The sequence below is a fragment of the Halichoeres trimaculatus genome, unplaced genomic scaffold (genome assembly GCF_033239565.1).
Source record: "Halichoeres trimaculatus isolate MK-OKI-2021-1 unplaced genomic scaffold, fHalTri1.1 fHalTri1_scaffold_14, whole genome shotgun sequence".
NCBI lineage: Eukaryota > Metazoa > Chordata > Actinopteri > Labriformes > Labridae > Halichoeres > Halichoeres trimaculatus.
In genome coordinates, this window is record NW_027437192.1 from 26462634 (window position 1) to 26480481 (window position 17848).

General features: G+C 40.5%; 1 protein-coding gene across 4 annotated transcripts in view; it reads left to right on the top strand.

Annotated features, from left to right (window-relative positions):
- Window positions 1-17848, top strand: part of LOC141802757 (triple functional domain protein) — a 93026-nt gene that overhangs the window by 17210 nt on the left and 57968 nt on the right. For all 4 annotated transcript variants that reach the window (XM_074686477.1, XM_074686476.1, XM_074686474.1 and 1 more), the window contains exon 2: window positions 5888-5938. In XM_074686477.1, coding sequence (XP_074542578.1) covers window positions 5888-5938 — 51 coding nt within the window. The remainder of the gene's footprint in view (window positions 1-5887; window positions 5939-17848) is intronic.

Sequence of the window (17848 nt, forward strand, 5' to 3'; positions counted from 1 at the left end):
TCTGTCATAATTGTGTGTGATATCTGTGTCTCTCTTGCTTTGCACTCATACTGTGTGTTTTATCCTCTTTCTGTGCATCCGTGTTTGACTCCTGGCGCTCCTGCTGCTCTTACTGTTTAGGTTGAGATAAGATGTGGGCAAACACTACTGTAGTGTGGTATTACATTGTTGCACACTGTGGCTTAAGTGGACATCTTTGGCATTGCAAATATGTGAAGTATGTGAGTGTTTGGTTTTTTCTCTCGCCTTGCTTTTTTCCCTTCTCTTCTCCCTCATGCCGATCGTTCTCTGTTAAGTTCTCCCAGGTACACAGCTTTGGAGGAGATTCCCCTGAGATCCATGTGCTTCTTCTGACTGCCCAGCATTGCTTCCTCTTGCCATGTTTGCGTGTGTGTGTGTGTGTGTGTGTGCTTACCATGAACACGAGTCTCTTTAGCTTTGGCTCTTACTACCAGCAAGTTTGTTCATGTATCTTTATGAGACTATGCTGCTGTATGTTCAATAAGAAAAAAATGCCCTCAGCAACATATTACCCAATCATCTCTGTCTGTTACATTAGCAGCTGGTACAGAAGAAACCAGTTTTCATATAGGAGATCATTATTCCATAAAGACCTGATTATCCCAGTAGCAGGGTAGTTTGAGAGGAAGGGATGTTGTGCTTCTTTTCATTCTTTATACTGTCCTTCTGGTAGGACTAGGCGATTATGGTAAAAATAAGAATCCCGATTATTTTAAGTGATATTGAAATCACAATTAATATACACAATTATTCATTTATTCAAAAACTTCAGTACTGATTTATACACAACTTTAAAGAACCAGCAAGTGGCACATACAGTATTATTGATACACATAAGTCACACACACTCGCTGTGGCTGCACATGGAACACAGAAGAGCTATGAAGCACAGGAACTTGCATACATCTACACTGTGTGGCATATTAATTGTTTTTCTTCGATTATATTGTTTTTATGATTGTAAGATGGCAAAATTGAAATCACGATTAAAATCGGATTAATTGTCCAGCCCTACCTTCTGGTACCATAGTGGTAGCTTTACATGATTTACAGCTTAAGAAAAATGCAGATTTTTCCCCACACTAGTGTTCTAAAAGACCCTTATTTCAGCCTCTGTATGAGGCCCTGTTTAGACAACAGCATTTCAACTGAACATGTAAGAAACACATAAAAAAATCTGTGTTAACATGGAACGTTGAGGGACTGAAAATGCTGCAGTGCGCACGCCAGGCCTGTACTTGGCGATATAAATGTAGTCTTTTGGTAGCCCTCTGTCGAAGTAGAGTCAGGCTGATCATCTGAAGCTAAATATTTTTGAATGGGTCTTTGCCGTGCCCAAAAATGGAGCAACAGATGCACACTGTGTTGAAAGGCAGTACATAAAATGCTGTTTCTGTTCAAGTGGAAGGTTGAAATTCAACAACACATTTGTGTTTCATCCTTGAACCTGCTCCACAAACCCCCTTCCTTCTGACTGACCAGCCCCCTTGTGGCCTGTTTGGGGGCAGCCCTTACTGTTTGAGGCCCACCCCTCCAATGTATCATGAACCAATTTAGGGATCCTTGTGCAATGATTCATCATTTCAAGGAGTCGTGTGAAGATCTCGTGATTTCTTTTTAAGAAGAGAGCGTTTTGATTCTTTGATTTCAGTTTAAAATCTGTACGCATTTAGTATGGACACCTAGTTTTGTGGCATGTTTGGGTAGCTAAACACATCCTTGTCACTAGCCACGTATATATGGACCCAAATATTTTGTTTGCATTTGGTTTATTTGCTCAAACTGAGAGAATTTAACCTTTGTATGCACTTCATTCCAAAAGAAAAGTGCCAATCTGAATGGACATTTAATCGGTTTCATGGGGGTGGAATATTCCTTTCCCCAAACCGATTGAGGTATCATGTATCCACTCAAATGGAAAATTGTCAGGGTGCGTTCTTTCAGCGCATGCTCAGATATGGTGAAGACGCAACTAGAGACGTTCCTTAATTTGTTTACGTTTGTTTGCACATGCCCCATTGACTATTCTGTTTTCTTACAGCAGGGCATGTAGACTAGAGATTGGAATATACCTTTCCATGTTTACTTCTGTTTTCGGAAAAGTCATTCAGAAAAATTCTATTTGGAAAGACGAAAAACTCCTCGTGTAACCGTGGCTACTGCAAGGGGGGTTAAAGAGTAGGTGATTTTCCATATTCGACATGAACACAGCATTGCAAGTTTATTTCCTGAGAAATAAATGTGTTAAATTAAAAAAACAATTTAAGATTGTATCATCAAACAAATTATTATTTTTTTACCAATTAAACACACACACACAAGTACTGTTGAGTACTGATACTGATTGCAAGATACTGGGCATCAGTACCGTGTTGTTTTAATGGTACCCATCCCTAGAGAATGTGTGTTTGCATCATGTCAGACACCACAGAAGTACATCGTTGGCATGTGTTGAGTGTCATTATTAGCCAGTAGTGATTGTGAACAGCGTCCTCAGAGCTGTTCTCAGAGGAGCAGTATAAACTATTAAGTGATTAAAAGTAACTGCTTCTTCATAAAACATGCGAATTAAACCTTACACTGCAAAACAGATGTAAAGAAGCTGGTTTATCACATTGAACAACTGCCGTGCACAGTTATATCAGCATTTCTGGAAAGTTTCTTTTTATGATTTTATGATGACCCCAAAAAGAGGTTGCAAAGAAATCTCTACTTTGGAGGGTGCTTTTGAAAACCAACTTTCTACTGTGGCCTAGAACTCTGTTTGCATGTAGAAAGCAGGTTATCTACTGTTTCAAAAATATCCTCTTGACATGTACCGATCAATCAGTGCCGATTTCTTTAATTTTGGGGGATCGGTGATTGGCCCAACCTTACATATGAAACTGATCTTATATACCACCGGGAAGGTCTGACAGCCAGCCATTGTTGCTTTTTTGCTCTGAGACCTAAAACTCAAGACACTTTATTGGTTGTTTAAGTTGAAAAATAAAGATTTTATTGTTTAACAGGTATTGTTCGATGATTTTCGGTAAAATAAGATTGGAACATTGAAGGTATATGCTGCCGCTATAGAAAAAAACGGTGATCTGTGATTTGCCGGAAAATGTGATCAGTGCACCCCTTATTTCCACATATACCACAATTTATTCAGAGAAGCCTCATCTTTCACCTTCAAAGTTGAGACACTATGATCTGTTTGGAAGAAGCTAGATGGAGTTAAGTGACTTGCTAAGAACCCATTAGCAAGGCACAAACTTCCAAGAAACATGTTACTAGTAGTTGATTTTTTCCAAGAAAAGCAAGAAAAAGGTCCTCAATGCGTTCAACTGACATTGACAGCTGCTCCTGGCTATGCTTATGGCAAAAGGTGACAGACATGTCTGGAGACATAAGGTTTTCAGATTATTCAGTACTTTGTGTGTCTGAGTCTAGCAATTATGACAAATCCAAAACACCTGGGGGGTTTAAACTTAGTACAAATGACTAAGACTTTAGGTTGAGCTTAAAAAAAGTGGTGGTCAAGGCTTTTAACCCAACTCTAAAGAAGATTTATTTTGTATCCATTTATGAGGCATCAGTCCTCTTACAGCCCCAGGTACACTGTCATTTAGATAGATATGAATCTAAACTTGAGCATTTGATGGTTGTAGGGTGAAACAGTGAGAGTGTCTCCTGTTTAATATAAACATAAGAATCTGTCACAGACTCTGTCATTAGACACAGAACATCTTATAGTCCTGCATGTAGGCAATAGTCTCTAACCCACCAGGCTCTTTCTGCCTCACTGCAGCCCTGTGTAATGTTAAACAGGAGGAAGAAGCCTGAGTCAGAACAGAGGGAGCATGTGTGACTGAGTCAGCCGGTGGAGCGTCCAGCAGCTTGTTTACATGTTGACGGCACATGACACTGACTGTATCCTCCTCTCAGTCCCAGCAGCAGCCGCTCTCACACAGGGCTGTAGGCTGGATCAATGGGCTGATTGTTGCATTGGGTGGTAAATCAGTGAGCCTCGGTCATGATGATTGCGGTGATAAGAAGATGACTCCTGCATGCACTGGTCTAGTGTAAGCAGAACATATCTTTGACAACATGGATTGTTTTTCCCAACATCAGTTACAATAAGAATTTCTGTTTTAATAAAAAAAAGAAAATTTTAACTGTTAAAAATCGTCTTTTTATTCATGTGAGAAAGTAGTCTTGAAAGTCTTAACTCCTCACCTAACAAGACGTCTTAAGGGATCCCTGTAAAGACAAGTCGAATTCAGACTGCCAACCAGTTATTCTTGTTGGTACAGCAGCACCAGTGGCAATGACAACCTCTCTGTTGTTTTTGTGTGAATGGGTTGCCATGTTGGAAACTTGGTGCCTACATGAACCTGACTGCCAGTGTTTCACAATAATAACCTCTTGTTTGAAAAGTTTGTATTAGATTTAAGTTTGGAAACTGTTAGAAAAGATCATTGTTTGGACTTGGACATTAAGTCACCATTAAGCTTTGCTCCATGCTGGACTAATACTTCTGTTTCCTGGGTGCCTGTCACTGGCAGCCCCTTGTTGTTCATAAAAAATCAAAGCAGTTTAGTATTTCAGGGCTCAGCTTGTTCTTGGAATCAGCTGTCTTTTGCTGCTGAGCTCACAGTACTCAGGACCATCGTGTTTGCAAAGTCACTTCTCCTTAACCGACCAGTCAGTCACAAAGGGGTGGGACTTCTGGTATCAATAACCATAGTGGGGGAGACGCAGAGGAGACACTAGTAACATTTTTGTTTGTTTGCTTTAAGTTAGATTTTCCTGTGTGTTATGCATTTATTCTCAAGAGTAGGACAGTGGATAGAGCTAGGGACGGGCACCTTTCATGTTAAACGATACGGTACAGATGTCCAGTCCCTGGCAATCGGTATTGGTAGTCAATGGTACCCATTTATGTTACTTTTTTGTGTTAATGTTGTAAAAAATATCAATTTTTACAATAAAAAAATATGAACTTTTTTTTAAATTAAAAATGTATTCTTCAATATATAACCTTGCAATGCTGTGTTCATGTCCAGCATGGAAAATCACCTACTCTTCCTCTCGCTCACAGTCACAGAGATGCGTTTAGGTACCTAAACATAGTACCGTTCAATTTTTTGTGAATTGGTACCTGGTACTTTTGACAGGATTTGGTCGGTACCTATTAAAGTACCTAATTTGGTACACATCCCTGGGTAGAGCAGGAAATGGGGTGAGATTGGGGAATGACATGCAGGCAAATGGGAGAGAAGTTGGATTTGAACCCAGGCCATCTGCTTGAGGTCTAGCTTTGTAGGGCTCGCAACCTCTACCATGAGGCCATATTGGTGGCCCCCCTTTTTTTTTTTTTTTTTTACATTTTCTTTGTAAAATGCTACAAATTAAAACAAACTTGGAGAATACAGAGCATTTTCAGGTCATGGGACAAATTTTGTAACCTCTACATGTGAGGAGGTGAGCACTACCAGGAAGAAAAAAAAAACTGCTGTTAATAGACACAGGCCCTTATACATGTAGAATCAGGGCTGTAGGTGGTGCAGTGGTTTTTACTCAGGGTAAGCTCTTACCTAGCTGCTGGAAATTGTCACTGTAAAGAAAAATTAAAGAACAACTGCAACTTTTATGTTTAAAGCCATGCTATTTCTCAATGTAATCTGTATTGAATAGTTTTTGGAGCCAGGCTGTTAATGTTACTGATCAAGTAGAATTATAGGAGCAGAGTTACAAGTATTAAGAACCTAAGGTGCTCTTATTAAAGGAGCGAGAAAAAGATCAACCTGTTTTTCTAAGAGCATGACATAAAATTATTTTTTTCTTTGTTGGTTAAAAACTGTATTTTTTGTGTTCACAGATGGATCCCTCTCGAAAGAGCCAAAAGATGATGTATCGAGCCAGATAGCAGGTAAACACAACCCCAACATACATGAAGCTACATGAAGCGCTTTGGGAATTTTCTTCTGCTAATCCATACTTACCTCATCCTTTTAGTGTGTGAGGTGATGGTGACAGAAAAGAAAAGTGTGTTCATTATTAAAGTGGAGTTAACACTGTTACACACTAGTACACCCATCCACACAGCACACACTGGATTAATATTTCAGTGTTCCCGGTGACAAAGACGGGTCATTGTCACCATCATTTCTCACATCTCCCTGACCAGCCTTCCCTCTTCTCCTCCACCCTGCCACTGCACACTCTGTTCCCTGGTCTGTGATTGGCTACCTTTGTCAGCCTAGTGACAGTCAGCTCTCCATGAGGATTTGAGGCGGATGTATCTGCAGCTTTCATCCTCTGTCTTTTGATATTGGTCTTCTTCCCTGTTTAGTTTTTATATTTCCTGTTGCTTCAGCTGCCTTCTTAAGTATTATGATTCATTCCCTGAATTTGCTGATCCATTCTACGATGACCTTTCATCTCAGTCATATTTGACTGTCTTTCTGCTCCAATTAAAGCAATATAGGCCATACCAGAAATGTGTTAAGATGAGCGGGTGCTAGCCCATTGCCAGCCCTGTATATGGTATTTTGTGGATTAATAAGATGAGCGAGGCTGCAGACAGTTATTTTTTTTTAAAAGCTAGGTTTTGTAGTTTGAAAGGTAGACCCAGTATGTAATGACTTTCAGTCAAGACCATCAGCAGTTGAAGGCCTTTAAAAATCTTTAGCCTCAAACCCCAGATTTAAAGGAGGACAGTGAGTTGGCAGGTTGCTCCACAGCTCGGGGGCTCTGAAAGAGACTGCTCTAGAGCCTGCAGACAGGGCGATACAAAAACATGGATGAAATTATGTGTAGACAATACTTGGCCTGGTTGTTACTGGTTGGCCTGTCTGTGAAACGCTGTCAGGGCGGTGATCACTTCCTGCTTTCGAAGGGATTAAGCTTGTCCATCTGCTGGCCTGGCCCTCTCAGCCACTGGTCAGACTGGGCAGCCGAAGAGTTAGCTGCAGTGGGAGAGGGGGGCAGTGCTGTTATGTAATAAAGTTAATGCCTTTGGACCTCGACAGATGTGCTGAGGAGCACTTTGTAAGGAGGGAATGTTGTGGGTTTGTGCATTTCCATCACTGCCTCTCTTTTTCCCCCTCCCTCTTTTCTTGGCAGTTTGATCAAAACGTAGAACTACTTCAACTTAAGTGAATTGAATTGGTGTAAATCTCAGTAATCAATTGCATCATGCAAGCTAAGATTTCATTTCCTGGTCGCCTCTAGATGGCGTATTCGTGCAGCTTAGAATAGCTGAAGCAGGGAAAAGGATTGCTGCAACTGGCTGCTGAACTGAGCAGCTGAAACCAAGATGTCTCAAACTGTTCGCTCCATTTTGCATTAATAATGTGACAGCATAAAATCATAAAAAGGGAGGATAAAGTGAAACAAAGTGGTTGTCTGCCTCTTGCTATCATGGAGTCATTACACTCTCAGACAGTATATTAAGCTTTGTGTTCCCAGCAGTGTGTTTTTCTGTCTCGTCACGGTTTGTCAGAATGAGATCAGTTGGCATTAAAAGGCCGGGGCCAATGATCTCTTGGCAACCAAAACAAGCTGTCTTTTCTCTCCCCTCTCTAAGTCTCTCCCCCCTTTCCCCTCCTCCCCTGCTGTGTTTGGGTCGCTGGGGTAACCCTGGCCCGTTTCTCGCTCCGTCAGCCTACCCTGCTATTAGAGGTCTGGACGGATGGAGGGAACAGAAAGAGGCGGAGAAAAAAGAAAGATGGTGCAGTCTCTCTCCAGGGCCAAAACTCAGATTTGGGGACAAAAAGAGGAAAATGGGGCAGGACACGGGGAGTCTGAGCAGCGTGGACTGGAAATAAACACCCAGGCACTGTGCTGTGTAATCGCTCGCTCTGTCAGCTCGATGTTTCTCGATAATGATACCCCGTTTTTCACTGACAGGGCCAGACCTTCAATGGAGCGTGAAATAAGCGCACACACATATCTCCTCTCCAAACTGCACCTTTAAGCCCACTCTGTCTCTCTTGGATCAGATCCGACAGCTTGAGAGGGGAATCATTCCAGTAGAGTTGAAGAGGATTTTACTCAATAAGTTTAAAGCAGTCAAGCTGAAGTGAAACCTGCCTGTCTTTGTCACGAAGAACTCGTGGAGGGAGGGCTCAGAGTCTCATGACGCTGTACAGGCTGTCCTTTATGCACAGTAATGAATATAATCACAAAATGTAGATATTATTCTGTGTATATTTGGAGTAAATTATTCATCAAATGGCAGAAAATGGGGACATATTGTTAAATTACCAGATGCAACACTGCGCTGTAATTACATTTTAGCTCTTGCTAATTAGGAAGTCACTTGTTTGTGTGTGTACAAAGGCCCGGCTGGTGCAAACTGTACTCACAGTAGGCCCATTGTTCATCCAATGCAGCTGTGTGTGATCACAGCAGCCAATAGGCTCAGATGTTTCATCGCTGTCATGTAGGGCAACACCCTCCTGTGTTGCCCCGAATTAAGGCTCCTGTACTCTGGGCGGTGGGTCGACAGCAGCCAGACGTGATGCTGATTGGAGCCAGACAGGAGAAGATGAATAACGCTGAATCATCGCCTGTGAATAAAAAGAAAGAAAAATTGAATATTTGGAGAATAGTGAGCAGCAACTTATTTTTGCTTGACATGCCCATCCATTGTTTATAGAAGACACTGTATCGAGTCATAGTAATAAAAAAATTGACTGTGTCAGATAGGGATGTCCCGATATTACATTTTCACTTCCGATACGATACAGATACTGCAGCATTGAGTATTGGCCGATACCGATATTAATCCAATACGATATCAGCATTAAACATGCATATGTTATTACTTACTATGTAATATGTCTGTCATGTTAGAAAAGGCTTGTTTAAGAGATATTATTCAAACAAAGAACAGTAATCAGCAACAGTAGGTATGAGGAAAAACTGACCCATTTATTATTAACCAATGGGTAACAGAAACCTTAACATTAAACATAAGAATATACTAGTAATTGAATAAAATAAAGAATAAATTAGAAGACCCAGAAAATAACCTAAATAAATCAAATAATAACAGCAGGAGCGGAGTCTGGAATCGACTGCTTATATCGGAGATTTTAGATGCATTCCGATATGATACCGATATTTGTTTTTTTGCTGATATCGGACCGATATCCGATATCAATATCGGACTGGGACACCTCAAGTGTCAGAGCATCAAGAGCCCCCTGCGCAGGAATACAACAGCTGTATCTCTTTTCCTGAAAGCGTCTAATATCAAGCAACTCCTGAACCAGAAAACAGCATCTGAAGTGTCTTACCTGGGCTGAGCAGAAAAAGATTGGACCACTTCTCGGTGGCTCAGAGTCCTCTTTTTAGATGAAAGTACATTCCATTTGGAAATCAAGGTCCCAGAGTCTGGAGGAAGGGTGGAGGGGTACAAAATCCAAGGTGTTTGAAGTCCAGTGTGAAGTTCCTGCAGTCTGTGAGGATTTAAGGTCATGAACTGTATATTCAAATAGATGCCATAAGTATTCACAGTCTGTGAAGTAAATGATTTATAGCTCCTTGTCTGCTGTGTGGGTCATAAACCCCACCTCCTGTCATGTTGACAGATGAAACACAGCAAAAATGATAAAATTAAACTACAATTCCTTCAACATGAATTTTAAGTAAGTTCTCTTCATACTGATTCACTGATGTCCTAATGTTCATTTTCATGACAGCTCTGTCAATTTACCTGGAGTTTCCTGCAGCGTTCTGAACTAGATGAGCAGATTCAAAGGAGGAAATGAAACAGACACTATCACAATGGTCATTGGACTTTCCATTTCATTCAAGTGTCTGCTTCAAACCAACCCAAGAATCTCTTCTGCTATGGATCTGCTATGGACCTAATAGCAAGTTCAACACGTGTTATTAGGGCTGCATGATATGGCTAAAACCAATAACTTGATATTTTTAAGCTGTATCCCAATACGTAATATAAATCTTGATATTCTGATTTCTCCCCCTGATCACTATATAATCACTACCTCTGCCAAGGAGGTTGTGTTTTGGGAGAATTTGTTTGTCTGTGAACAACATTACTCAAAAAGTAATGAATGAAAGAAATTTTCAGGAAATGTTCAAAATGGGATCAGGAAGAAGTGATTAAATTTTGGAGGTGACCTGGATCACTGTCCTGATCCAGGACTTTTGTTAAGTATTCATTATCATTTTGAGATAGGGCTGTTCACACCATATGTGTATATAACTCCACAATAAATGGTCAGATTGCTTTGCAAAACAATACAAGACAAGGTCACCATAATTTCTGACAGATGTAAAAGTACAATCCAGATCCTGGCAATATTCTGGATACTAAGATCTGGAATATGAAATATGTACTGGGTCATCATCATTTTCAACACTGTCAGGTAACAAATTATCGTACAAACCTGCAACTAACACCAAATTGTAGCAGACAGTCTGCTGAAAGGGAGTATAACATTAAAGTAGGACTAAAGTGTTGGTGACATTCACAATATGCTTGGCGGAGGTCTGTGCTCTCTGAGTGGGAGCTTTTTTAGTTTTTCAGTTCAACTCTTTGATGCATAAAATGACACCAGTATAATAATTCGAGCAGACCCTTCAGTTGGATTTTTAAAATTTGCGTTTTCAAACCTCAAACTTGCAAATGACAAGCTATGCAAGCAACTTCCGTCCCTACCCTCCAAATACAAAAACACGCATGTGCAGGAGATTTTTCCGGGTGGGAGTGTGCTGCTTGCTGTGACAGGAGCACCAGCAGAAAGTGAAGGAAGTGAAACCCAAAAGAGAATTACATACCGACTACCATCTTAAACATTTCTGTGACAATTTGTACCCAATGTTGGTGCAAATACTTTGATGTCGGTCTTGTGGTTTTACCAGCCAGGTTACTTCTGTGCATGCTTTGAGTTTGCCAGCTCACTGTGTCGTAGCCTGTCCAGGTGTTTCCTCACAATAGTCAGAAATAGTTGTCTATTGTCCTTTCTATATACAGAAAATGTTTGGGGTGCCATGTCATCTGCTATCAGTCCACTGTGTTTACTGCATCCAAAGTTACTGCAGCCGTATACACCTAATGCTCCCATCTGCTGACAAGCTTTAAAGAGATGCTGATTTCCTATTCCAGCAGGGATCGTCACGAGCTCACAGTGCCAATGCTACGACCAAATGGGTTTTCTAATCATGATACCACTGTGCTTGATTGGCCTGCTGACATGCCTAGCCAAGAGTGAGATTTGAGACACCTGGCCCAAAACTAAAGACTGTTCTCAAAGCAACACCCCAGCACTGTCACAGGCTGATCATCGTGATGCCACGTCACATTGATGCAGAAACATCAAAGAAACTCTACCCAAGTATTGAGTGAACATATAGATGAGTATACTTGTCATAAGTTAATCAGATGAAAATAGACCAATAATATGACTGGATTTCTGTAGTTTATTTTAATCAGCTTTAAACTGTTATTTTTGCAATAAACCAAAAAATTGGCTTGAAAAATGTCACCTTGTGTGCAATGAATATAAAATGGTTAAAAGGTTACATTTTTATTTAATTGCAGAAAAACAAATATTTCACTTGTGAATTTGCATAAGTCTGTCAGAGTCCACTCCTTAGCCAAACACATTACCCAAGATAGCCTCATGTTTGCCAAACACATTTATTTATCCTCATTCCAGTTATCGTTCTTAAGCTTAAAATGACTAACTGATTTCTCAGAGCAAAACTTAAAACAGTACTTTTTATTTTAATGCCTGACAGTTTTACAGGGTTCTCGTGTAAAAAAACACATCAGAGGAGATACGCGGCATGCTTAAATTCATTAGATTTACTTGAAAGTTAAGGGCAAAACCCTTAATAGTGGGTCACAAGTTAGCAGATTTTCTATTTTCCTCAAAGAAAAAACTCATCTCGTATCTCAGACGGAAATTTAAGTCGTAAACCTACGACTGCCATGGCTGTTAAAATACACCACAGGCACAGCAGCAGAAATGAGGGGTAAGAGCTCAGTGGTCTGACTATCCACCTTGACTTTTGGGGTTTTTGGGGATTTTGCTATTAAGACTAACTGAAGGATGAGAAATGTAATAGTTTTTTGACCCTTGGTTGCGTGTTCAGCCTTTGAATGACTTGTTTCCTAAAACTTAGGCCATGGGAAGTAACAATTGTTCATGAATAGCTCCATAAAATCAATATCAAGTGTCAAAATCAGATTAATCCATTTAGTAGTTTCCCATGGTGCATCAATCATGAAAATATGCATGAAGTACAATAAAACTGCACGTGTTAGTAGTTGTCAGAGCGTCTGTTGTCAGGATTTAGGTCAGGGGTCCAGGTCATGGAGGGTATATTCCTGTCCACTCCCTCACTCTCTAGGAATTCCTGCAATTCCCACACATCCTTCACCAAAGAATTTCTGGCACGCTGTGAATGTGGGAAGTCCACAGCTATGCAGGGATGCACACACATATGCACGGTTCTGGTTTCCTTTGACCAACAACAGCTGGTTTTGAACTGATGTGTCCGCGGCAGCTGCCAGGGAGCCATCAAGAAATTACTGCTGCTTTAAACCAGACGTGGTAGATACTGTGAGTGTGTGTGTGTGTGTGTGTGTGTGTGTCAGTTCATTTTGTGGTATGAAACAACTTCTCCCCTCCCTTTCAGACTGACCGTACCATCCGTCCCATCTGTTCTGGTCCAGACAGCTGTTGCATTCTCTGTCGTTGATTTTTTTAATCACAGAAACACACAGATTTTGCCCCCTCCCTGGGCTATTTGTCACAATCTCTCTGGGCCACTCTTGTAGTGATGTGGTTGCGTCAACCTCTTTGTTGCAACTCCCAGCCTAATGCCCACTTGACCTCTCTGAGGCCCCTGCACAAGTCTGAAACCTCTTAGGTGTGGACCAAGTGTTTACATGATCTGACACAGACACACGGCTCGGTATCAGTCCTGACCTGGAATGATGACCTGACTGTTGTTTCCACTCTCCAAAGAATGATGGACATTTTTGGCACTACCCTTTCATCCCGTGCCCTTTCCCCACTGAAGGGTGCAGCTTTATCATTGGTCACAGTTTTCACTGCCACCCACTCTCACAGAAGCAGTGACACAAGAAATACAAGGATCAAGAGACGTTGATGCAGCGTAATGATGCTTTTTTCATGTACCAGATGGACGAGCTCCCTGGAAAATAATGTTCCTTTCAGCTTGAGAGAACGTATTACGGAAGATGAAATGAGGAATTTTTTATTTCACCGACAAGGTAATAGTCTCCAAATCTGTGAATAACAGCAAGTTGATGTTAAACTCACAAATAATGACCTCCACTCAGATAGTTTTTTGTTTCTAACTGTTTGTCTTAAACTTTGTTGATGTAAGGGAAGGTGAAAAACAATTACTTGTCTTTAGCTAGAGTTGTTGTATGATTGGTTTTAATAACATAAATGTTGGGAATGTATCAGAAAGAATGCCAGTTTGTGCTAAAATTCAAAAGTAAATTTATTCACCATAAGTAAATAAACTTGATTCACCAGATATAAATTTGTCACCACTCCAATAAGTTTCCCATGTAGCAAGTCTAACTGCTCTTTGACCAGTGGGCAAGTGTTGGTGACATCAGTACACATTGTTTATCAACTCAACTCAACTTTATTTATAAAGCACTTCAAAACAACCACAGCTGAAACAAAGTGCTGTACAGAAATGGTAGGCAGGCATAAATAAGTAAATAAAACTAGAGCCCAACCGATATGGGATTTTTGGGGCCGATGCCGATACCGATACTGGGGGCAAAAAAAAGCCGATATCCAATATATATATCGGCAGATATCCGATATATTGGCAGATATATATAATGAATTTACTGATATACACAGGATATATACTGTATATAATCACAAATCATTATAATACCCATATGGTTCAAGACAGGGACAGAACACTATTAAATTAAAACAACGAACTTTAATTATAAAACTGTCAACGTAAGAACTGTAGTGTTAACCACCAGATAAATAAGAACAAGCTGTAAACACAATAATAAATAAAGAAGTCAAACTGTAAACACCTGAAATAAGTAAGTCAAACTTTAAACACAGTAAGTATAAAAAAAAATTAAAACTGTAAACACACAATGAGCAACTTAAACGACGTTAAACACCGTATTATAGTCTTACACTACATAATGGTAGACGTGTGAATTAACAGTAGCATTTATCTCTGTTTATCTCACAAAAAAGCAACTGACACGATGTTAAAACGTCATTCTATAGTCTTACATTAGATAATGGTGGACGGAGGGGGCGGGCACTCGGGCAGTGTGCAGCCCAACACACAGAAGCAGGAGCGACAGAATGTCCGTGGAACAAAACTTTTTGTAATCAGCTATATTTTGGCCGATGTCGATTAATTGGTGACAGGCATAATCGGCCCAACCGATTAATCGGGGCCGATTAATCGGCCCAACCGATTAATTGGTCGGGCTCTAAATAAAACAAATCAACCAATCAAGCTACTGTGCAGGTAGTTAAATAATTTTTATATTGTTCTTACAACAATTTAAAAACAATAAAACAATCAGGAGATAATGTTTGTAAAAGTTGTGAAAACGTACACAACTTTACAATATTAGCTTTGTGAAATCTCAAAAGCAGAATAGTTATCTCTACTTTATTCTTCATGACTGCTTGAAGGCCCTCAATTTTTTTCCTCCTTCAGCTGCTTTCATCATTTTACTTTCTGGTCCCTTTGCTCTTAGGTAAGTTGGGATCTTGTGTTGGTCGGGTCTTATTTTGTGTTGGATTTATGTCAGGGATATCCTGATCTTAAGTATCAGATCTGAGTTCTTGTGATGATGTGTTAAATCAGTAAACTGGGTCTAACTTTTTTTCTGGATTTTTTTGCTTTCTGGATGTTTGAGCTGAATAGCTGCTGAAGCTCTTTTGCTGTTAGGTCTTTATATTTACTGTTCTTATCTAATACCAGCTGTCTGTCAGAGTACGACATAAACACTTGTTCGAGGAGCTATACTGACGTTTTGCATGTTATGATACAGTGTTCACAGCAAGAGAGACATGTTACTATGTCTTTAACATATTATTGTGTACAGCATTAGTTATTGCCTGCTTCTTGTCACAGGATTCATCACACATTCACGAATGTATAAACATCAGTTGAGATAATTAAATATGTGAAAAAAGGTATTTGCAAAGTGTGGTACAGGGGGACAAAGAAATCTTGTAACCGAGGGCGTTTGTGAGTGTCCTCAAGGTGACTCACTCACTCGACAGAGTCACTGACGTTTGTATCATATAAGATGACTGTCTTGCTTTCTGGCCCTTCTATGGCTCCTGAATACACCTCACACATAATTATTGACGTAAATGCTTCGTTGTCTAACCCTACCACGTGACTTGCACAATCCACTGCAGTGAGTGACACCATAGAAAACACTTGCTGCTAGACATGCACTGATCGATCAATCGGCTGGCCGATTGATCGGTGCCAATTTCCTTAATTTTGGAGGATCAGTGATTGGTGATCAGTGATTGGTGATCGGCCCATCCTTACATATGAAACTGATCTTATATACCTCTGGGAAGGTCTGACAGCCAGCCATTGTTGCTTTTTGCTCTGAGACCTAAAACTTAGGACACTTTATTGGTTGTTCAAGTTTAAATATAAAGATTTTATTGTTTCACAGGTATTATTCAATGATTTTCAATAAGGGTGACACTTAATATCCTTACATCAGGAAGTGTTCCCAAGTCATTATAAACAACTTCGGCTTGGTGTAACTTTCTTCTTTTCACCACTCCAATTGTCCTCCTAAAAACTGATGTGTGTACTACAGTCAGATTAGGTTGATACTGTTTGGCTGCACTTAAGTGACAGCAGGGGGAGAGATTGTGATACATGTGGTGTTGTGTGTCTAAGCCTCTCTCACGCTGTAAGGGTTTCCCTAATCAATCTCAAGTCGCCCAATGCTAAGCAGCTTCTCTTCGTGAGTAAATGCAGAGCAAGCATATTATAATTACTGCCCCTCCCACACATTGAGGATTAACTCCAGGAATCTGCCCCTCCGAAGACAGACAGATTAGCGGCTCACCTAATGCCACATGAGATGTTTATTGACCTCCAGTATCTACACAGTGGACAGGACTCTGAGACGGTCTGCAGCCACTGCTACATTTGGAAATATTTGCACCAGCTTTTCCGTGCGGGTATGTAGACGACACCAAAATGGGCGGTTTTGGTCGTCTGCTGGATTGGAATATCTCCCCCCAGGAATGCGAGGATAAGCCTCAGTCACTCGCACTCTCCCCACAGTGGACTGGGATCCCTTCAGCACATCGACCCGTCACTCTATCATTAGCTGATGGTAGCTGTGGACTACATTTCCTATGAGGAAACAAAGCCGTCTTCACAGCACTTTATGGACTTTATTAAGATTTGTGGAAGAACTGTCAAGCATGACTTGCTGGGCATCCAGTCACAATTGGCGGTATGCCCAGACAGGCTCCGCCCTCATTCATCTGACAGGTACAAAGCTACTGGTGATGTATGGGTAATGGAAAGTTTATATCTACCATGAGATCATCATCCTCTCTTTTTTGATTCTTCCCTGCAAGTTTCTCCAGGCCTGGCTGTGCCCTGTCTTTATTTAGATGTAACACCCTGCAGACTCCCTGTCGAGTGTCAATAACAGTCATCCCATCATGATCAGAGTTATCAAATTTTGCGCTTAGAAGCACAACCTGTGGGAGAATGGAGCAAAGTGACAGGCAGAGCCCTTGGTAGTCCTTATTCCTTATCAATTACTTTGAAATTTATTACGTTTTTCTTCATATACTGTTACAAAACCTTAGAATAACATTTGGAAGGACAAAATCAAAGAAAAGAAAGGCAGAGACAGAATAAACTGGAGACATGCTGAGTGAGTTTGTGAGTGGCAGATTGGTACGTCTGTCTTTCCCGTCTCTGTATTTCCCTCCTTGTTTCGTCTGTCTGACTCTTCATTCCCATCTGCTCTCTTTTTCTTCACCCCTGCACACTTTTCCTCTCTGACTTCCTTACTTTCCACTCATGCATCCTCATCCTCAGTCTCACCAAGGTTTTTAGCCCGATCAGGGGGAATTTTGTATGTTGTTTTATTTTTTCCTTTCCTCTTTTTTGATTCTTGCTGATCATAAATCCAAAAGTCCTCTTTATCCAGCATACGTGTGTGTGTGTTTTACACAGAGTGAGTGACCTGGCTACTCTATATTTAGCAGCTGTGCCACTTTTCAGTGCCCAAATACTGCAGAGCACAGGGTACATGATGTGTCTGTGTAGCTAAACTTGCTCTGCAGTTCAACAAAAGACGAAAAATACCTGTACCCAGATAAGACTTGTACTGGAGGTTGTACTGTATGTGCAGTTTAATTGTCAGGCTTTTCATAGAAAGAATGTCAACCTGTTAAGATGCTTCATGGACATTTAGAGAAGCCAAATAATCACAGATCTAGATGGGCCACATTGATAAGTTTATCTACATTCTATCACATACACAGTGAACAGAAGGACATATTACCACACCAAAATCGTGTTTGGAGATCGTGTTCCTCACAGCTGCCTTAACAGCCCAGAATGCTTTTCTTTTATTCCAATACCTTCCCCTTACATTTATCTGGAACTTATGGTTAATTTTAGAAATAGCTGGAGGAAATAAAAGCAAGATAGAAAGATGAGAAAATATAAAAAGGCAACCTCTATCATCTTGTTGATGTCATGTAGTGTAAAGGTTTTGGCCTTGACCTTGAGTAACCTCTGAATGGTGACA